At 42.9% G+C, this 22,681-nt stretch overlaps 1 protein-coding gene across 2 annotated transcripts in view; it reads right to left on the bottom strand.

The window, feature by feature from the left end:
* Positions 1-22,681, bottom strand: part of UGGT2 (UDP-glucose glycoprotein glucosyltransferase 2) — a 180,962-nt gene that overhangs the window by 94,342 nt on the left and 63,939 nt on the right. For both annotated transcript variants that reach the window (XM_036080088.2, XM_078070183.1), the window contains exons 11-12: positions 15,533-15,624; positions 6,748-6,898 (exon numbers count right to left, since the gene is read on the bottom strand). In XM_036080088.2, coding sequence (XP_035935981.2) covers positions 6,748-6,898; positions 15,533-15,624 — 243 coding nt within the window. The remainder of the gene's footprint in view (positions 1-6,747; positions 6,899-15,532; positions 15,625-22,681) is intronic.

Here is a 22,681-nt window from a genome sequence, read left to right as displayed (position 1 = left end):
GCAACAATAACTGGAAGAGTGGCCTCACAAAGCTGCTTGCAGAACTGGCACTGATATTCCAATGATATATGGCCATTAGTTTTGTTGGCCATAACTCTGGCCTTTGTATCTACTGGGCTACCAAGATACTGAATAAAAGATACTGTCATTAATAGATTAGAACTTGTAAGACGATTTCCTCACTGTCCAAGGAGCTACAATAGGTTAGCAAATGGACACAAGATGGGTCATGGTGTTAGAGGATGAATTTCTGAGAGAAGTGAAGAACTTAAAAGACTTGAAATTCACATCTTTTGGGTTTTCTCTAGGGAGTGACATCAGCTAAAATGGCTGAGTAAGGAATTTCAAAACTCCACCCTGACACAAAAGCAGTAAGAAATTAGAATATTGGGGGGAACTCAACATTTTAAGAACTATGAAAACTAACCAAAAGCTTACAGCAAACTTGAGAGCATTTATTCAAGAAAAAGGGCTGAATCTCAGTCAGAACTGTGAGATATGTGGTGTGAAACTTATCCTAGTCCCACCTCGTGCTCCCAAGCTTATCAGTAGCCTTGAAAAGGACAGCCTGAATTCCACTATCAATATTGGAGAAAACAGAATGGACCTCATTCTGAAAGAATTTTAGTTTTTGTTTGAACTGTCTGGTGACTCCCTAGAAAACCCACTAAAAAGGCTTGTCTTTATCCTGCCTAACTCATAACAGTGTTAGAGCTGCTACCCAATTTTGTGGAAAACAATTACGGGCAAATGTTATAGTCGCTCCTGCCTGCAGCAGTAGAAAACAATTGGGACGAAAGCAGAGCACCCAAAACCTAGTGAGGAAAGGTTGGGGAATGAGAGGTTCTGGGAAACAGGGCTTTGAGAAGTTCTGACATATTCTTGGGATTCTAAAAGGCCGTGCACAAGCCCAGGGAAGACTGAGAAGCCCCAAGTTCCCTCCTCTGGTTTACTCTGAAGCTCTGTGCAAGCGACAAGTGAAGGCTAAGGGGGATGCAAGCTGCCTGGCTGAGGGTCCGATGTGGGCTGCTCCCTCTCCATCTGCCACACACACACACAGCCCCTATGCAAGGCTGGGAAGCTTTTGGGGTCCAGGCATTTAAGTAAATCTGTGTCTCATACTGAATAGATGACTAGGGGAACGTAACAGAGACTTCTGTGGCCACACATAAGAAAGAACACAGGCTTTACAAAATTAGTTCAGAGAAGTCACTAAACAAGTAATCAAAACAACAGCAAACAGCAACAATAAACCCAGGGAAGGTAAGAATCTGACTTTCAGAAGTGCCATACTGTAATATTCGAAATGCCTAGTTTTCAACAAAAAATTCAGAGGCACTGAAAAATCCTAAAATAAACATAAGAAAAACAATTCTATTTACAATAGCATCAGGAAGGATAAAATACTTAGAAAGAGGTTTAACAAGTATGAGACTTGTATACTGAAAGCTACAAAAGCTACATCATTGAAAGATAATAAAGAAGATCTGAATAAATGGAAAGACATCCCATATTCATGGATCAGAAGACTTAATATATTAAAATAGCGATATTCCTTAAATTATCTATGTATTCAATGAAATTTCAATACAAATTCCAACTGTCTTTTTTCCAGAAACAGACAAGCTGATGATGCAATTCATAATGAAAGGCAAGGGTCCTAGGACTGCCAAGATAATCTTGAAAAAGAAAAAAGTTGGAGGACTCAAAATTCCAAATTTCAAAACTTACTCCAAAGCTACAGTAATCAAATAGTGTGGTGTTTGCATAAGGGGAAGATATAGATCAATGGAACCAAATTGTGAGTCCAGGGATAAACCCAGTATCTGTGGTGAGCTGATTTACATCATTATGGGGCTTGGACGGGAAATTGCTGTTACAGATTGTGGGGCTCACTGTCAATAGCAAGTTACATCCTTAACCTGGATAAAGAATTCATTTCCTCTGCCTGTGCTGGTTGGTGTTTACTAGTTTTGAATCTTATCACTGTCATCTTGGTGACAAAGATGAAGAATTAGAACTGTTTTGAGAGAATAACAAATGGCTAGGATGACTTGGGAACTTTAAGGAAAAGGAAATTAAAATGATCATAAGCACCTCAGGAATATGACTAGAGCATGAACATCACAGGATAGAAAACAGAAAACTGCAACTAGGGGCAGGGGTAATTTAGGTGGAATATGACCAAAGCCCCCACCACTGTGGACTGAAAAGGAATTACAATCCAAAGGAGCCAAACATATAATCATATGGCTGTTTTTACTGACTTAAATGAAATACTAGTGAAACCTGAGGTTCCATGGCAAGGCTAAAAACAGGAAATAAAACTATATAAAATTTAAATTGTGTCTTCTGATATCTGGGACAGAGAAACCTAGAATGGTTAAACAGGGATGGGAGAATACCCAATGACTCTCTTGAGTTTTTACTCAACTGTTAAGCAAGCAACTTTTAAGAAATAAACTGCCAAGGTTTGTTTTTGGGAAGGGTATAAATACAGAGGTCAGAAGTAATGTAATTCAGTGACTCAACTTTCTCTGTAAAGACAAAAAGTGGAGGGACAGATCCAGGGGGTGAAAAAGAATTAAAAGCAAAGTATTGCTTTCATTCTTGAATAGCTCTGTTTTAGCATTAAGATATCCAACAGATTTTCTGAGTGCTTCCTATGTGATAGGACCTGATGGATTTTGAAGATATTTAACAAAGTCCTGGTTTTTGTGGAGCTTACATTCCACTGGAAGAAGAGTATACATAAACAAATAAATGCATAATAAATGCATATCATATTGGGTGGTAGCAAATGCTATGAAGCAAAAATCAAGCTTAAGTGTGAATTAATTTTGCTGCTCTAACAGACCAAGGTGAAAAGAGTGCTCAGAACTCAGGGCTCTGCATTTTGTGCAGTTAATTTTATTTTTTTCAAGTAGGCTCCATGCCCAGTGTGAGGCCCAACACCGGCCTTGAACTCACGACCCTGAGATCAAGACCTGAGCTGATATCAAGAATAGGATGCTCAACCGACTGAGCCACCCAGGTGCCCTGTGTCAGTTAATTTTTTTTAAAGGAATCTACAGAATAAAGTGTCACAAATAATTATCTACTGAAAGCAGACACTTTCCAAGTGGAAAAGTAAAAGCATTTAATTAAGACACAAAACTGCTCTTAATAGTATGCAAAAAAATATTTTAAAAATTAAGTTATTATTTAGTCTTAAAAAGTAATAAAATTCTGATACATGCTACAACATGGATGAACCTTGACAGTAGTAAGCCTAATGAAATACACCAGGCTGAAATGGACAAACATTCCACTTTTATGAGGCACTTAGAAAAGGCAAATTCATAGGGACAGAAAGTAGAACCGAGGTTACCAGGGAGCTTGAGAGAAGGGAGTGGGGAGTTACTGCTTGATGGGTACAGAGTTTCTGTTTGGAATGATGAAAAAGGTTCTGGAAAAATGGATCATGGTGATGATTTTATGACATTGTGTATGTACTTAATGCCACCAAGTCATACACTTAAAAAGGTTAAAAGAGCGTATCTTATATATTTTTTACCTCAATAAAAAATTACTTCCCGACACTCTTAGCGGGAATGGAGAAGAACGCCTCCTCAGGCACCCAAGAGCTGGGCCAGAGTCCGAGCCCTCACAGCAGAGCAGTGGGGAAGTGGACCGGGCGTGGGCGATGGGGACAGCAGCAGGGCTGCTCCTCCCTGGTGCTGACGGGCCTCTGCCAACCTGGGGGGACCAGGGTGTTACTTTATGAATGGAGCTGCAAAGTTTCCTTATAGATGCCTTTCTTCTTCAGTGTAGTCTTGAAACTTACGGCCCTCCTTTCCTTACCGTGGCCCATGCTCCCAGTGCTCTTCTACAAATGTTTAAAAGCATAAAGGCTTAAAATAAAAGTCCCAAAGTATTAAGATTACTAACATGGTCATTCCTTTTTCTGATAAAACATTTTTAGAGAACACGTTTGTTAACTGAGCTTAAAGGTATCCAAGTCAAAGTAAAATCCAGCCAATGAGAGAAGATGGTCTAAAGAGCAGGAAAACACAGTAAGGATAGATAAACATTTATAACAAGGCACTTAGTGCTCTAGAAAATACAATGGTAACTAATTCAGAACTTATGTAACTTGCCCTGAGTCTAAGGTCTTTATCCCTCAGGGAATATACAGCATTTCTTTGGTGCTGTTATCTTTCTGTGATTCTTGGAGGGAGGACCAAATTTGTAGGTGGGAAGGCTGGTTGGGTAGGACAAAAGTAACTGTAATAACTGAACATTTCCAAGAAAATCCCTTAAATTTTTACATGAGACGATTAGCAGGATGGTCAGAGAGGTTTTTTTTCCCATTTTTTTTTTTCTGATCATGTAAGTCATACATACCCATTGCTAAAAATTTGGAATTTACAGAAGAGCATGAAAAAAAAAAAAAAACCCCACAAGTACCTATTAAACCACATCACCCATTAATAACAACACTTTATTTCCTCTGGATCTTCTGTCCATCTTTACCCATGATAGTATCATGTAAGTCTGTGTTTCTTACTTAACATGAGAGCACAGTCATTGTTGCTGGTTGCTGAGGCATGATTATAAGCATGATTCTAATGTCTGAATAATATACCCAAGCACATGGATATACAATTTACAATATTTCTGTTATATACTTAACTCATTTCTATTTGGCTTTAAGAATATGCAGCAATGATCATATCTTTGGGAATAAATACTTTTCTCCATTTCCTACTATTTCTTGATGGTACTTTCCAGGGAAATTACTTAGATCAAAATCTATAAACGCGGGAAGGACGCCACAGCCACGGCTGCTTCCAAGTCTGCACCAATTAATACTCTGTCCAGGCGTCCTTCTATCCTTCTGCATTTCCTCAGTTAAGCTGTAGTTTTTATTATTGGTTATTAAGATTATTACGTAGTAAAGATATTATCAAGGTATCTGAATTTTTATGTTATTATGAATAAATCACCGTGTTTTCCAAATGGTTTTTGGAAATAAAGCTTTTGACCTGCTTACTGTCACTTCAAACCCATTTTACTAAGGTCTTATTAATTAAAATGCTGTTTTGGAGGAGTTTTAGTTATATAATCTGTCACATAATACTTTTATTTTCTCATTTCTAATAGTTATACTTTTTTACACTGTTAAATCATAATGGTGATATGGACATATTTATATTGATTGTGCTGTAATTAGAATGTTCTCAGAGTTTCATTGTTACAAATTATGTTTTATGTTTGTTTGAGATATTTACTTATTTGTTCAAAGAATACTTATGTTTATTGAGTACCTACTAAAACCAAGGACATAATGGTGAGAAAAAAATGGATAAAATTCCTACTTTCAAGAAGTTTATATAGTCTAGTAAGAAACAAAGACATCAAAGAATCATAGGACAAAATTATAAAATTATAATAATTCACTGTGCAAAGTATACGGAAGGACTGGTAGTTCTGTAACATAATAAATATGTATATATACAAACACACATGTGTGTGTATGTGGAGGGGTAGAAAGGGTTAACTTGGAGGGCCAGCCTGCTCACACCTTGCACATTCCCTAGAAGGGCCTGTTTCTGTGACAAAGGTTCTCTAGGTTGGCTTCTGAGAACTCACTCTTGAAATGTTCTGATACAGTTCCTCCCATGCTGAGGGTCCTGCTGCATGCTGTAGAGGTTTGTATGGAGTTTCTGCGAACATGAGGATGAATACCCGCTTTTCCTCGGAGGGTCTGGAGCTTCAGTGACTGAGATCAGTCACACAGGCATTACATTCCCATATGACAGACCGCTTTTCGAACCCCGAACTCCCGGGTCAGGCTAGCCCGGCACGGATTGTCACACATGAAATCAAGCATGTTGTCTACGACTCCATGAGGAGCAGCTTCTTGGAAACTCCCGCCTGGTTTCCTCTGGCCTTTGCCTCAAGCTCTCTCTCCCTCTGCTGCTCTAATAGATTGTAACCAAGGGTCTAACAACTGTGAGGCTTCCTGAGTCTCTTTAGCATATCACTGAGCCTGAGGCTGATCCTGGGGCTCCTCAATACAATGCCTATATGAAAACATCTTCTAATCTGGGTAGTTGAGGTCAGCTTCTCTCAGGAAGTACTGTTTGGAGCAAAGCCTGAAGAAAGAGTGGGAGTTGACTGGATAGAGAGGGGAAACATTGCTTCCCTGGCAAAAGAGAGAAGGGAAAGTGGTGAGAGGAGTACTTCACAGTCTAAGAAATGAAAGGAGGGAGAAGGCCACTGACAGCCTCACAGGCCACACTGAGGATGGGACGGCACCCTCGCTGCAAGCAGGGGTGAGGTGAGCAGACTCCCAGTTTCCGCAGGTGGTAGCATAGACCAGAACGCTTGGAGGCCCCTGTAAGCTGGCCAGGCAAGGTTCTCACGATGGTAGGTTGTATTCTTACATTCCTCAGATTTTAATTATTTGATGTTTTGTTGCTGTTGCTCATGGGGTTACTTGGTTGTTCGTGTTTGTTTGTTTTTTTAAAGCTGGAAAGGATCCTGAAGGAGTGAGCTCTTGAGAGGAAATGCAGAGAACAGGAAGAGGGGGAGAAAAGATATGAGAATGAGAGGGGGATGAGTCCGTATTTTTACTTTTCTTCTGAGTTTGGCATCCTCTTTCAAAATGCTTAAATTTATTTGAAAGCCTGCCAATATTTGATTTTATATTAAGTCTTAAATCTAAAGGTTTTAAAAACAAGGAATTACATGAGCACTTACCATTACAGAAGAATGCCTAATATCTAATGCATAGGTATGGTCCAAAACATGTGAGTTTAATTTTAAAAATTTGCTAATATCTTCTTTGTTGATCCCAAGATTGCGGAGGCCATTCATCATTTTTCCTTCTAGTTTCAGCATATCCAAAAGACTTTTAAAGGAAAAAAATAAGTTTTATTTTGATTCGCCAAATTAAAAAAAAAAAACCTTTAAAGTTTATAGCTTTCTTAAAGCATTAGAAATGAATTGGTATTTTTATTGGTATTTTTATTAACAGCAGGAAAAAATATTATTAAACTCATTAGCAAACAAGACAAGGAGTTCTAATTAGTTACCTAGGGTAAACTCATGTTGACTTTTTTGTGTGTGGTGACAAAATCTTGTTATTTAAAAGGTAAGGCAACAAGGTATATTTATTACATTCTTTAGCAAAGAAGTGAAGATATGCTCACCCCTGAGTGAGCCAAAAATGAAGGGAAAAATATCCTAGGTCACTATTTTGGTAAATCTACTATTAAAACAAGGGAAGCTCAAATAGGACCTAAAATATAAAATTTTAGCACAGAAAAAGAGCCATTAAAGCATGAAAGTTCACATCTGTTTGAAATACATATAAAAATTTCTAATCATATATACAATACTCTGAGAGCTCTTAAACATGACAGAAAATATTACTGCTAAAAAATAACAACATCAATAAATAACCCTACTGGCAAAAAGTCTGGGCAGTTTGAGTCTTTAAACGCCTACTGATCAAGCTCCCACATTTGCCAGGTAAGTGCCACGTTCTTTCCAAACAGAGCGCCTCTCCCAACCCCTCAGGAAGTCCCACGTGGTGCAGGTGAGGCCCAGACAGGTGGTCTCCCGCCCACGTCCCGCAGCTGGTGCACAGAACGGGGATATGAAAGTTGTGGGAACACAGTGCCTCCCTGTAGCTGTGAAGATAAGGCTTTACCGATTGTGGTAAAGTGTGCTTATGTTTGAAAAGGTAAAACTTTACCAGGCAAGGAAGAACTTTATTACTTTTTGAAACCAAGTGTTAAAATTCATATTTATAATATTTAACCTAACTGCTTCCTTAAAAAAATCCAATCATGGAAATCACTCTGCTTTTCAGAAATGAACAGAATCAGAGTAAAGCAATATATGGATTTTAGAATACCATTCTCAGGAAGGTCTATAGAGATCTACACTTATTTTTATTTTTAAAGATTTTACTTTATTTAGGGGCACGTGGGTGACTCAGTCAGTTAAGCATCTGCCTTTGGCTCATCTCCCTTTCCCTCTGTCTGCAACTCCCCTTGCTTGAGCTCTATCAAATGAATAAATAAATCCTAAAAAAAAAAAAAAAAAGATTTTATTTATTTGAGAGGGAGAGAGACAGAGATAGCAACAGAGATAGCAAGAGAGCAGGAGCGGGGAGGAAAGGGAGAATCGCGTGGGCTCGATCCCAAGACCCTGGGATCATGACCTGAGCCCAAGGCAGATGCTTAACTGACTGAGCCACCCAGGTGCCCCTAGAGATCTATATTTAAAAAGTAAAGATCTAATATCTGAACTCTTACAAAAGCAGTTTTTTTTTTTTTTTTAAGTATTTCAAGTTGGCCTGGAGGACTTACCTCTGAACATCTGTATCCTAAGCAGTTCTGACCACTGCTTTACAAAGCACGCTTTTTAGCCTCCCCTCCAATCTATTAGAGGATGAGTGTGGTAGAGAGAGCACTAGCTTAGATACCACAAATCACCCTTCTAATAGTAAGATTTAGCTGCTTCATGTGTGGCTTCTTGAAGTTCTTAACCCCTTTAAGTCTAAATTCTCTTATTTGTAAAATAAGAATTCTGGATTGCATTGCCAATGTTTTCTCCATTTTTAAAATTTTATGATGCTTACTGATCAGACACTTTTTTGGGGCAACAGAACTTTAATAGTCCCCATAGCTTTTGTATCTACCATCTTTGTAATCTCAATCTAGTTTCCAAGGAAAATCATCAATAGAAAGACCAGATCGAGTTACAGGGTACACTGGAAAGAGCATGAGATTTTAAATCCTGCTACTATTTGCCAGCTGTGTCCCTATCTTTGTGTGACATTTGAGTCTTCATTTTCCTGTCTAAAAAAGAGAATGGTGATAATCACTTTATAAGGCATTAAGATTAAATTAATTCCCCACTGGGCGCACAGTTGCCCTCAATAAGCATGTTTCTTCCTTGCTCTTTTCAAATCTTGAATTTTGGCTACCAATTAAAAAAAACGGTTCTTTAAATGTGCTAGGTCTGTTTATCAGGAAAACTCCTTATATCTCTGGAGTTTGAAACAATATAATTTATCATGCTTCTCTTTTAAATAGTAACTATCTTTAGATTTGCTCAGAGCCCTTCACCGGCTTCTCCTGCCCTAGAGAGGAAAGGTGAAAATCCGAAACCTGGTTGCAGAATCTGCCCCTTGCCCACCTGTGTGACCTCAGCTTCTTCCGGCTCCTCCTCACTCCACAGCCTGGCCACAGGAGTGGATTTTCATTTTCTCAAATGTGTCACTGCTTGCAGAACCCCCACCCCCCACTTTGCCTGATCTGTCCTTTAAGTGTTAGCTTAAATGATCACTTCCTTGAAGAAATCTGACATTTCTACTGTCCCCATGTTCCACCAAGAACTAGTTTAAATCTCTGGAGTTATATACTCCCAGAGCACTGCACTTTATCTTTTGTAAACTTACTGCACTATCATTATATATTTACTATCAGTTATCCCACTAGACCACTTATTTCTGTCTTCTTCACCACTATACCCCCAATATCTACCGTTTCTATAGCATAGTAGGCACTCAGATATTCACTGGACTCAATTTTAGTATTGATTTTATAATACTGAATTTTAATGTTACATGCATTACAAATACATATTTAATCAAGAGCCCCAAAGGATTCTGAGCCAGACAACTTCATTAAGATACAGAGAAAAACCACCCAAGTAGGGATATCAAGACACCTTTGTTACGTCTTTCTTTCTGGTAGGTATACTGTGGGGACACGGCTCAAGCAGAACAGGTTGGCTATCAAAATGATTAACATCCACTTTGTACCAGTTTGTCTGCTCAAATCTGTGGTTGAGGTGATTGCTTAGAGAAAAAGATGTGTCAGTGGTTCTAAGGTAGAGATGTGAGACACCATTTATGGACCTCCTCAAATTTACTCAGCCCTACCTGCCTTCCTCCCTGGCCATGGCCTTCTGCAGCTAACCTCCCCGGGGGGTGAGAGCCAGGCTTGGACCAGGCCTTGACCCAACCAGTGCCGACCGGCTAGGCCCACCGAGGCTCGGGCCCCTCCCACTACCTCCAGGGTCCGAAGGCCAGGACTGCATCAGTCCTCCACAACCCACAATGCAGGGGGAGGTGGGCAGTAGGAAAGTCAGTCCTCCACAACCCACAATGCAGGGAGAGGCGGGCAGTAGGAAAGTCAGTCCTCCACAACCCACAATGCAGGGAGAGGCGGGCAGTAGGAAAGTCAGTCCTCTACAACCCACAATGCAGGGAGAGACGGGCAGTAGGAAAGTCAGTCCTCCACAACCCACAATGCAGGGGGAGACGGGCAGTAGGAAAGTCAGTCCTCCACAACCCACAATGCAGGGGGAGACGGGCAGTAGGAAAGTCAGTCCTCCACAACCCACAATGCAGGGAGAGGCGGGCAGTAGGAAAGTCAGTCCTCCACAACCCACAATGCAGGGAGAGGCGGGCAGTAGGAAAGTCAGTCCTCCACAACCCACAATGAGGGAGAGGCGGGCAGTAGGAAAGTCAGTCCTCCACAACCCACAGTGCAGGGAGAGGCGGGCAGTAGGAAAGTCAGTCCTCCGCAACCCACAGTGCAGGGAGAGGCGGGCAGTAGGAGAGTCAGTCCTCTACAACCCACAGTGCAGGGGGAGGTGGGCAGTAGGAGAGTCAGTCCTCCACAACCCACAGTGCAGGGAGAGGCGGGCAGTAGGAGAGTCAGTCCTCTACAACCCACAATGCAGGGGGAGACGGGCAGTAGGAAAGTCAGTCCTCCACAACCCACAGTGCAGGGAGAGGCGGGCAGTAGGAAAGTCAGTCCTCCACAACCCACAGTGCAGGGAGAGGCGGGCAGTAGGAAAGTCAGTCCTCTACAACCCACAATGCAGGGGGAGGTGGGCAGTAGGAAAGTCAGTCCTCCACAACCCACAATGCAGGGAGAGGTGGGCAAGTAGGAAAGTCAGTCCTCCACAACCCACAGTGCAGGGAGAGGCGGGCAGTAGGAAAGTCAGTCCTCTACAACCCACAATGCAGGGGGAGGTGGGCAGTAGGAAAGTCAGTCCTCTACAACCCACAGTGCAGGGGGAGGCGGGCAGTAGGAAAGTCGTCCTCCACAACCCACAGTGCAGGGAGAGGCGGGCAGTAGGAAAGTCAGTCCTCTACAACCCACAATGCAGGGAGAGGTGGGCAGTAGGAAAGTCAGTCCTCCACAACCCACAGTGCAGGGAGAGGCGGGCAGTAGGAAAGTCAGTCCTCCGCAACCCACAATGCAGGGGGAGGTGGGCAGTAGGAAAGTCAGTCCTCCACAACCCAGAGTGCAGGGAGAGGCGGGCAGTAGGAAAGTCAGTCCTCCGCAACCCACAGTGCAGGGAGAGGCGGGCAGTAGGAGAGTCAGTCCTCCACAACCCACAATGCAGGGGGAAGTGGGCAGTAGGAAAGTCAGTCCTCTACAACCCACAATGCAGGGGGAGACAGGCAGTAGGAAAGTCAGTCCTCCACAACCCACAATGCAGGGAGAGGCGGGCAGTAGGAAAGTCAGTCCTCCACAACCCACAATGCAGGGAGAGGCGGGCAGTAGGAAAGTCAGTCCTCCACAACCCACAATGCAGGGGGAGGCGGGCAGTAGGAAAGTCAGTCCTCCACAACCCACAATGCAGGGGGAGACGGGCAGTAGGAAAGTCAGTCCTCCACAACCCACAACGCAGGGAGAGACGGGCAGTAGGAAAGTCAGTCCTCCACAACCCACAACGCAGGGAGAGACGGGCAGTAGGAAAGTCAGTCCTCTACAACCCACAATGCAGGGGGAGACGGGCAGTAGGAAAGTCAGTCCTCCACAACCCACAATGCAGGGAGAGACGGGCAGTAGGAAAGTCAGTCCTCCACAACCCACAGTGCAGGGAGAGGCGGGCAGTAGGAAAGTCAGTCCTCCACAACCCACAGTGCAGGGAGAGGCGGGCAGTAGGAAAGTCAGTCCTCCACAACCCACAATGAGGGAGAGGCGGGCAGTAGGAAAGTCAGTCCTCCGCAACCCACAGTGCAGGGAGAGGCGGGCAGTAGGAAAGTCAGTCCTCCACAACCCACAGTGCAGGGAGAGGCGGGCAGTAGGAAAGTCAGTCCTCCACAACCCACAGTGCAGGGAGAGGCGGGCAGTAGGAAAGTCAGTCCTCCGCAACCCACAGTGCAGGGAGAGGCAGGCAGTAGGAAAGTCAGTCCTCCACAACCCACAGTGCAGGGAGAGGTGGGCAGTAGGAAAGTCAGTCCTCTACAACCCACAGTGCAGGGAGAGGCGGGCAGTAGGAAAGTCAGTCCTCCGCAACCCACAATGCAGGGGGAGGCGGGCAGTAGGAAAGTCAGTCCTCCATAACCCACAGTGCAGGGAGAGGCGGGCAGTAGGAAAGTCAGTCCTCTACAACCCACAGTGCAGGGAGAGGCGGGCAGTAGGAGAGTCAGTCCTCCACAACCCACAATGCAGGGGGAGGTGGGCAGTAGGAAAGTCAGTCCTTTACAACCCACAATGCAGGGGGAGACGGGCAGTAGGAAAGTCAGTCCTCCACAACCCAGAGTGCAGGGAGAGGCGGGCAGTAGGAAAGTCAGTCCTCCGCAACCCACAGTGCAGGGAGAGGCGGGCAGTAGGAGAGTCAGTCCTCCACAACCCACAATGCAGGGGGAAGTGGGCAGTAGGAAAGTCAGTCCTCTACAACCCACAATGCAGGGGGAGACAGGCAGTAGGAAAGTCAGTCCTCCACAACCCACAATGCAGGGAGAGGCGGGCAGTAGGAAAGTCAGTCCTCCACAACCCACAATGCAGGGAGAGGCGGGCAGTAGGAAAGTCAGTCCTCCACAACCCACAATGCAGGGGGAGGCGGGCAGTAGGAAAGTCAGTCCTCCACAACCCACAATGCAGGGGGAGACGGGCAGTAGGAAAGTCAGTCCTCCACAACCCACAACGCAGGGAGAGACGGGCAGTAGGAAAGTCAGTCCTCCACAACCCACAACGCAGGGAGAGACGGGCAGTAGGAAAGTCAGTCCTCTACAACCCACAATGCAGGGGGAGACGGGCAGTAGGAAAGTCAGTCCTCCACAACCCACAATGCAGGGAGAGACGGGCAGTAGGAAAGTCAGTCCTCCACAACCCACAGTGCAGGGAGAGGCGGGCAGTAGGAAAGTCAGTCCTCCACAACCCACAGTGCAGGGAGAGGCGGGCAGTAGGAAAGTCAGTCCTCCACAACCCACAATGAGGGAGAGGCGGGCAGTAGGAAAGTCAGTCCTCCGCAACCCACAGTGCAGGGAGAGGCGGGCAGTAGGAAAGTCAGTCCTCCACAACCCACAGTGCAGGGAGAGGCGGGCAGTAGGAAAGTCAGTCCTCCACAACCCACAGTGCAGGGAGAGGCGGGCAGTAGGAAAGTCAGTCCTCCGCAACCCACAGTGCAGGGAGAGGCAGGCAGTAGGAAAGTCAGTCCTCCACAACCCACAGTGCAGGGAGAGGCGGGCAGTAGGAAAGTCAGTCCTCCACAACCCACAGTGCAGTGAGAGGCGGGCAGTAGGAAAGTCAGTCCTCCACAACCCACAGTGCAGGGAGAGGCGGGCAGTAGGAAAGTCAGTCCTCCGCAAACCACAGTGCAGGGAGAGGCGGGCAGTAGGAGAGTCAGTCCTCTACAACCCACAATGCAGGGGGAGGCGGGCAGTAGGAAAGTCAGTCCTCTACAACCCACAGTGCAGGGGGAGACGGGCAGTAGGAAAGTCAGTCCTCCACAACCCACAATGCAGGGGGAGACGGGCAGTAGGAGAGTCAGTCCTCCACAACCCACAATGCAGGGAGAGGCGGGCAGTAGGAAAGTCAGTCCTCCGCAACCCACAGTGCAGGGAGAGACGGGCAGTAGGAGAGAAGCGTAAAATAATTCCTCACTCCCGTTCTTTCCCCAAACGGGTAATTCTGCAATACTAGTCACAGGGGACCTCTCTCTGGATCTAGGATATAACCTCAGGAACATGACATTTTCCTTCCTTCTCCTCTTTCCTGAATCATTCTCTTCCAGGATCCACACTGATTTTATTCTCCATGTTCTGATTTCTTTCTGGGAATTTATTTTGTGCTAAAAATGTCAGAAGATATAAACATCCTCACATCTTTTCTTGTCCTCCTTGAAGGGCCTCAGAGGAGACGCAGCTCGTGATCACATCAGTGAGGAACAGAATGTGTCACAAGTTGCACGGATCACTACCCACCAGCTGCAGGAGCTAAGGGGGATGTATTTCCTGAATAACCTGCAGCCTTTCTAAATAACTGGGCAAAGTGTTCTGCTAGGAAAACCTTCCCAAAATCTACCCACCACTCACTCCCTCTCTTAAACCCGTTTTCACCATTCCTGAGCACAGATGGAATTTCTGTCCTGCTGAGGCCTGCAGGCCAGCAGCTAACAACCGCTTTACTCCTGCTGTGGAGAGTGCTTACCCGATGTATCTTAGCTATCATTTTCCCCAAGGATCCAACTAAATAAAGAGAAAAGCCTCATTTGGGCTACTGTATTTCTCAGTCTTTCGTACATTTTCCTACTCTTCCCAAACTGGTAAGAAAAGGAAATAAACATTTAATCAATTAAAGTTCAATGGAAGTATATTCAATTGAATTAAAATTGAATATCTGAACTAAAGTATTGTGTTTACTAAATTTATCTTATAAATACGAATTTTTAAAGTAGTTTTATGCTTCTCTTTAAAAGTAAAATAAATTCAGTTTGGTTTTTCTTCTATTTGGCCCATGACTAATTTGTGGATCAATGCTCATGACAAATACAAGACTTTCTAATTTTGCCCTACAGCATTTTTTTTAAAAGATTTTATTTGGCGGGGGGACACACGAGCAGTGGGATGCGCAGAGGGAGAGGAAGAAGCAGGCTCCCTGCTGAGCAGGGAGACCAACATGGGGCTCAATCCCAGGACCCCGAAATCCGGACCTGAGCCAAAGGCAGACACTTAACCAAATGAGCCACCCAGGTGCCCCTGCTCTACAGCATTTCTGAATAATTTTTTTTGACCTACAAAAATAGACAACACCCTGAATTCTACAATTTCAAATTTCCTTTCTGACAAATACAAGTACTTTAAACTCTTTAATTCCATTCTTCTGGGAAAATGTCCTGTGTTCCTTCCAATTCCTTTCTGGAGGGTAGAGTCCCTGGCTGCTCAGTGCAGTCCCATGGAACTTCCCTGCTAAAGGACAGACCTACTAAGGAAAGACAGTTTCCAAAAATGTGACAAGTACAGGCGCAAGGTTTAGAAACTTCAGTTTTCACATCTGAGCAAATGTCTCCAAGGTCTCTCCCAGGTCTGCATTCTAAGACATTTGAGAGTATTCTAGCAAAATAATAGAATTGTTTTGCACAAAAACATGTCTTTGCTTTACCTTTAAAGTGATTATTTGCATTTTGGCAAATACTAAATTCAGGACAATATTTTCCCTTATATAAATCAGTTTATATTAATATAAACTAATACACAGTTTTGTATTAGTAATTTAATACTTACCTAAAAGGATCATAAGCACTCATATCAACACGAAGTCCATTTATGAACAGACAAGCATCACCTGGCTGAATTTCAAATCTATAATGAAGACCCTTGAAATAGAGCAGGGTAATAGTCAACCAAGTCATAGAACAACAGCACGATCTATGCCAGGAATCGGCAAACTTTCTACAGAGTTATACAGTAACTATTTTAGGCTCTGCTGGCCATGTCATCTCTGTTGCAACCACTCACCTCTGTTCTGTAGCACAGAAGCAGCCACACAACATGTAAACCAACGGGCATGACTGTGTTCCAAGGGAACTTGTATTTATGAAAAGAGGTGGCAGGCCGGATTCGGCCCATATGTGGCTAGTAGCCTGCCCACCCCTAAGCTAAGTGATGGAAATCTCATGATAGGTTAGACACACAAATACCTGAATATTTTGATTCTGCAATATATATTAAAGTTCTAATTCTAGGGCAATTACTTACCTAATATATCTTACAACGTGTGTGTGCATGTAGGCGCATACACACTTAGAATTTGATAGTTGCCACACTCCTAGTCTTTAATATCCCAAGACTCAAAACTTTGGTGTATTTGTAAACATCTGTTGGAGATCACTCTAAATTCATAAAGGTGAAACACATAATGCAGTGTTTCAATGTTCATCTTTTTTTCATTCAGTAGATGTTCCCTGAGCACCTGCTTTGAGCTAGAAACCAATCCAGGCACTAGGGCAGTGACAAAAGTAAAGAATGTAATGTTCTTGCCAGTACAGAATAGTTATTAAGATAGTGGTGAGGGGGGGTCATATCAACTTTAAATCCTAGTCTTGCTATTTAGTCTTGGAAGAGTTGGACAAAGTTACTTTGCTTCCATATGTCTCTGTTTCCTCATCTGGAAAATGGAGTACTTACTTCTATCTCACAGGTAATAAAGTATAAATGTGATATGTATCTGTGTCTGGTCATACAGGCAGCACTCACAAGTGAAGCTTTTATTACTATTATTATTAGGGCAGGCAAATTCATTTAAAAGGAAAAACAACTTCAAAACAGTACATTTCAGTGATGCCACATGGTAAGTGACCTAACAGAAGTTAGTATAAATTATTCTAGAAAGGCAGGTGAAGCAACTAACAAGAAGAGATTCAGAGAAGGTTTGGCAGAGGGGAATTTTTCTGTATGTTATCACTCACCACAACAGTTTACATAAAGAGGAGAGAAGGAACTAAATTTGTAACAGGACAGAAAATATTTCCACTTGATTTATACAGAATACTAGCAAGAGGTTAAACTCTAACATGAGAAGATTCATAGGTGAAACTCTGATTTATCTTTAACTATTTCTATGCCTTTCTATCAAACACTTATTCTAAGAAATCTGCATTCTAACTTCAAAATCTACAGACGCCTAATGAACTCATCGCTTATTTTCCCAAAACTTGCACTGAACCCTCATACACATTACGTCAAGCTCTCTCCAGCACTTCATTCATTTTAGGCATCTCAGTAAGAAGAAGCAAGCACATCAAGCACACAGATCTACACTAAATCGCTAATTCCCTCCAGAATGTTGATGTCGGCTGCAGTGCCTTGGTCAAAGATCGTCACAACAGGGTAACCAACTGAACTCAGTGGATCTGACTGCTGAAATACTGTCTGTCAGTCTACTGGAGACCGCTGCTGACAAATTCTTTCTCATTCCCCTCAGAGGAGTAAGCCTCTTACTCCTCTGTAAGGAAAATTACCCAGAGTGTACGATTTAAGGCAGATTTTTGCAAATCAAGAGGTTAAGACTTCAGTTTCCAGCGATATGATGAACCAGAGATCTTGAAATCCTACTAAAAAATGCTAGATTAAAATATTAATAATGTCCTCTAAATAGATGGTTTAGTTTTTAAAAGTAAAGACTTCATTTAAGGGCAGAGAAGTAGTAGGAATATGAGTCCAAGGATATAAGCAAACACTGAAGGCCCTGTACCTAGGAAATCTCAAGCTTCCTAGGTGGCCTAAAGCTTGGGGCTTAGAGGGCTGATCTCAGAAGGACAGCAGGCGAAGCTTTGGGCCCACTCAGGGCAGGGAGGAGCGTAAGAGATATCCTATGCACACAAATATGTCTTACACTCACAGTGAAAGGTGACCTAGAAAACAAATTGCCCCGCAGAAACAGCATAGAAGCTTGCTGGTCTCACCTTGGTTCTTGGTGAGGTAAGAAGAGGTCTTCTTTCTTTCTTTTTTTTTAAGATTTTATTTATTTATGTGAGAGAGCAAGAGCGCACAAAGCAGGAGAGGCAGAGGGAGAGGGAGAAGCAGACTCCCCGTTGAGCTGGGAGCCCGATGCGGGGCTTGATCCCAGGACCGAGATCATGACCTGAGCCAAAGGCAGACGCTTAACCATCTGAGCCACCCAGGTGCCCCAAGAACAGGTTTTCAATAAGAATTCATGACCTCTTTCATCTTCATAGGAGCTTGAGGCTGATTTCACATTATTTTTAAGGTCCAAAAAATATACACCGACCTTTTATTTGAAGTGGAGTTAAGTTGGGAGTGCTCTTTGGCTTTGAGCAGAAACAAATTCCCAATGAGAAACAGAACTTCATTCAAAAAAAAGAGGGACTACATTGCAACATATCCCCCTTTAACAATAGATGGAGCTGGGCCATTACCTGAAGCTAAAAAAATTCCAACTGAGTGGATCTCAGAAGACTGGTTTGAGCTTTCTAATGGTAAATTTTTTTATAACTATGTCTGGAGGCCCTTAAGCTGAAACTGCATCCATCTGAAGTCAGATATATCTTAATGTAGGAGATGTCCTTTTGTTTTGTTTTTTTCCAGGATGAGTGATGAGAGAAGATAAAATTTTTTAAAAAATGTTCTACAGAAGAACTTTTGGAAAGGATATTCTAATTTAGGGATTTTCTTTAGAATTCTAAAATTTTCATACCTTTTAAGTAATTAGTTCACATAATTAGAAAAAGTGTGAGCTTTTATTTGGATTAGGTATAATCCTTTACTTGGATTTTGTATTTAAATACCTGCATTTGGTTCATTACATAATTATGAAATTGAAACAATAGGTTTCACAACTACTGAAGTAAAAAAAAAGTTACCAGATTACCCTCTCATATCTCCATTTTATTCCCCCAAATGAAAAAATGTTATGGAATTAAACAGCTCTTACAGTAAACAATAACATATACACATTGGACTGACATTTAAAAATCACCAAAAGTAGGGGCACCTGGGTGGCTCAGTCATTAAGAGTCTGCCTTCGGCTCAGGTCATGATCCCAGGGCCCTGGGATTGAGCCCCACATTGGGCTCCCTGCTCCTTGGGAAGCCTGCTTCTCCCTCTCCCTCTCCCACTCCCCCTGCTTGTGTTCCCTCTCTCGCTGTGTCTCTGTCAAATAAATAGAAAAAATCTTTAAAAAAAATAAAATCACCAAAAGTAGATTCTGACCAATATCTGATTAAAATAACAATTCTGAACTTCAAAGGGAAATTTGCTGTACTTTGGAGAGAAAGCAGTTGCCTCCTGAATAAAACCAAACCCAAATTCACTTATACAACTTCAGCATGGTCATATCTTCTGAATAATCTCTGCATGAGTTCAAAGTCAAACCATATAAAAACCTATACACAGGGACGCCTGGGTGGCTCAGATGGTTAAGCATCTGCCTCCGGCTCAGGTCATGATCCCAGGGTCCTGGGATCGAGCCCCACATCGGGCTCTGTGCTCAGCAGGGAGCCTGCTTCTCCCTCTCCCTCTGCCTGCCTGTCTGCCTGTTTGTGATCTCTCTCTCTGTCAAATAAATAAATAAAAAATCTTAAAAAAAAAAACAAAAACCTATACACAAAGAATTCTCATGCTCATTCAAGCACCTTTCACCCGGTCTCACGGCCCCTCTTGGTGGCCCAAAGAGGTGATTGGGGTTTTCTCCCCAGTTTCTTATTCATCCTTCTGGTGTTCCTTTATGCAAACACTAAAATATACAAATAAATATCTTGTTTTCCCTGTTTTCTTTCACAAAAGAGAGACTTGCTAACTGAGGGCACTATCAAACTTTTGAATTCATACAATCTGGTGTCTCAGTTTAACTCTGATCTGTATTTCTTATTATGAGTGAAGATAGATCATCATTTTACATATTAAAGACCACTATTACTTCTTTTTCATATGTAAAACTTTTATTTATGTGTTGTACGGGATTTGTACTCTTTGGTGTGGATGGATGAGATGCCACAGCAGTGACCTACGTCCAGGGTGTTCGTGTGCCCAGTCCATGCTCAGGAACACTGAAGGGACACCCCAGGATTCCCGGCCTTCTAGTCACCACCACCCTCTCCTCTAAGGCTGGAACTCCAGGGTTTTTTTTTTAGGCACCACTCACACTCATATCCCACGTGGTTGTGGGTAACATGGACTTCTAGTCCGATCGCATTTAGCCAAGATTAATAACACGAAATCCACGACCATCCTTGTCTTTCTCCCGGCACACTCTGAGGGAGACGGCTAACCAAGATGACCATATACACCATGATTATTTATTTTACTGATTAAATTCAGATTTCTTGCTCTGAACGCAAAGCTATGTCAAAATTATTTCACTGACTCCAAATGGAGGAGAGATGGAGAAGGTGAGGCAGCAGTGGCCCCGGGGACCCTGACCGGGCCGGAGCAGCTGGGGGCCACCACAGATGAAGAGTGACAGGGCATGATGGTCGCTAACAGGCTGTGCTGGTGCGCACGTGGGGCAGGTCCCTACTGCTCTTTTAATGTTTCAGAGTATTCCTGGCTAGGATGCCTTGCCTATCTTTTTCACATGAATTTTTAGATTCGTCAAGTATCAGAAAAAAAGAAACTCTTGATATTTTTATTAGGTTCTGATTACATCTATAAATTAACTTAGAACTGACTTTGTTGTAATCTTCCAACATAAGAATGCCCACGGGGCGCCTGGGTGGCTCAGTCGTTGAGCATCTGCCTTGGGCTCGGGTCATGGTCCCAGGGTCCTGGGACTGAGCTCCACATCGGGCTCCCCGCTCCACGGGAAGCCTGCTTCTCCCTCTCCCACTCCCCCTGCTTGTGTTCCCTCTCTCACTGTGTCTCTCTCTGTCAAATAAATAAAATCTTAAAAAAAAAAAAGAACGAACACCTACAAGGAGTGTTTCAAATTCTTCCTTATATAGGCTTTATCCACTTGTTTATTACTAGATGCTGTTTCTTTCGCTATTATGAGTCTTTTTCTTTTCTTTCTCAAATCTTCCAACTAGCTGTCTACAATACATGGAGCCTACTGGTTTATATATATATATATATATATATATATATATATATATTAATCGTGTAACCTATTACCTTTTGTTGTGGACTAAAGCATGTCCCTCTCCAAATTCAAATACTGAAACCCTAACCCCCATTATGACTATATTTAGAGATGGGGACTTTAGGGATGTAAATAGGGTGAAATGAGGCCATGAGGGTGGTACGCTTCTTATGCATAGAGGAAAGGCCATGGGAAGACACAGTGAGAAGGTGGCTGTCTGTCTACGAGCCAGGAAGAGAGCCCCCACCAGAAACAGAGTCTGCCAAAGCCACCATCTGGTTAGGCTCCCAACCTACAAGAAAATAACTTTTTTTGGCAGCCACCCAGGTCGCAGCAGCCTGAGCAGACTAGTACACCTTTCTATCTCTGGTTTTTGGCTTTTTTAGCAATTCTCTTACACCTCATTTTCCCCAATGTTTACACTTCAACATATTTCTCTTGACAAATAACGTTGGCTAAGAGCTAATACAATAATAAATTACAATGACAATAATGAGTCTCACTGCCTTGTTCCTAATTTTGGTGAATATGCCCCTAGTACTTTTCCACTAGTAAGATGCTGGTTTTTAAGCCAAGATATACACAAATACACACGCACACACTTTTAATCACGTTTTAAAAAAGTATCACTGATTCCCTTATGAAGGTTTTTTTAATTAATTTTTTTACAATCAGGAATAGGTCTTGAATTGTGTAAAATGCTTTTCCACCTCTATGGAGATAATCATGCTACTTTACAACTAATATCTTTTTTTTTTTCCCCAAGCTCTGTTATTTATTCATCTTCCACTCAGTCTAAAAAGCCATAAACCTTGCACTGATGGATGCAAATCATCTCAGACAATTAGTTCCAATTGTGTGATAGCAAATTTGAACTCTCTGCAGTTTAATAATCAGAAAGCCTTGGAACTCGGATGGGAGTGAAGTCGGGAAGAAAAGGGGGGTGCTGCTTGAGACAAACTGAGGGTTCTAGAGGGGAGGGGGGTGGGGGGATGGGTTAGCCTGGTGATGGGTATTAAAGAGGGCACGTACTGAATGGAGCACTGGGTGTTATACGCAAACAATGAATCATGGAACACTACATCAAAAACTAATGATGTAATGTATCGTAATTAACATAATAAAATTAAAAAAAAAAGAAGGGCTATAAGTTTACCTTGAAGAATGGAAGATTCAAGGACTCACAAGAGTTGTCTTCAAATTTATGAAGGCTGACACAGGCATGGGGCTAGCCATGTTTTCACAGACCCCAGAGGCTGGTGCCCTGACCAGTGGGAGAAAGATTTTGTCCCAATGAAATGAATTTTCTATTACTAAGAGCTTCTCAAATGGGACCAGTCTCTCAGAAGGAAATAAATTTCCCTTTATTTCAGATGCTCATAATAAGCTGGTTCATGCATGACATGGAGGTACAAGGTGGAGGGTTGAGTATCATGTGTCTGTTTGAGAATGTATGTGGGTGTGTGGCCATGTATGGGTTATTCAGAAAATGGGGGTTTAAATGGATGACCTCCTAGGGTTCCTGTGACCCTAGGTGGCTGTAATAATTGTCACGGGCAGATTATTTCTCCAAGTCCTCCTTTTTAACATATCTAGTACATCCAGTCCAGTGCATCTATGGATTCACTTCATTTTTTAACAACCAGTGAGTGCATATGGGTGGAAAGAGGCTAGCCTGGGGTTTAGATGTGGGTTTATCCTAATCACTGCCATTACTAGTGGTGTGACCTCTGGCAACTACAACTAATATTTTAATGTTGTTATTATATGAATAGATTTCTTAATATTGAACCATCCTTGCATTCCTCAAATAAACTTCATTTAATTATGATATA

The sequence above is a fragment of the Halichoerus grypus genome, chromosome 4, assembly GCF_964656455.1.
Source record: "Halichoerus grypus chromosome 4, mHalGry1.hap1.1, whole genome shotgun sequence".
NCBI lineage: Eukaryota > Metazoa > Chordata > Mammalia > Carnivora > Phocidae > Halichoerus > Halichoerus grypus.
The sequence above is the reverse complement of the archived record's forward strand: the minus strand, read 5'-3'. Positions and strand labels throughout refer to the sequence as shown.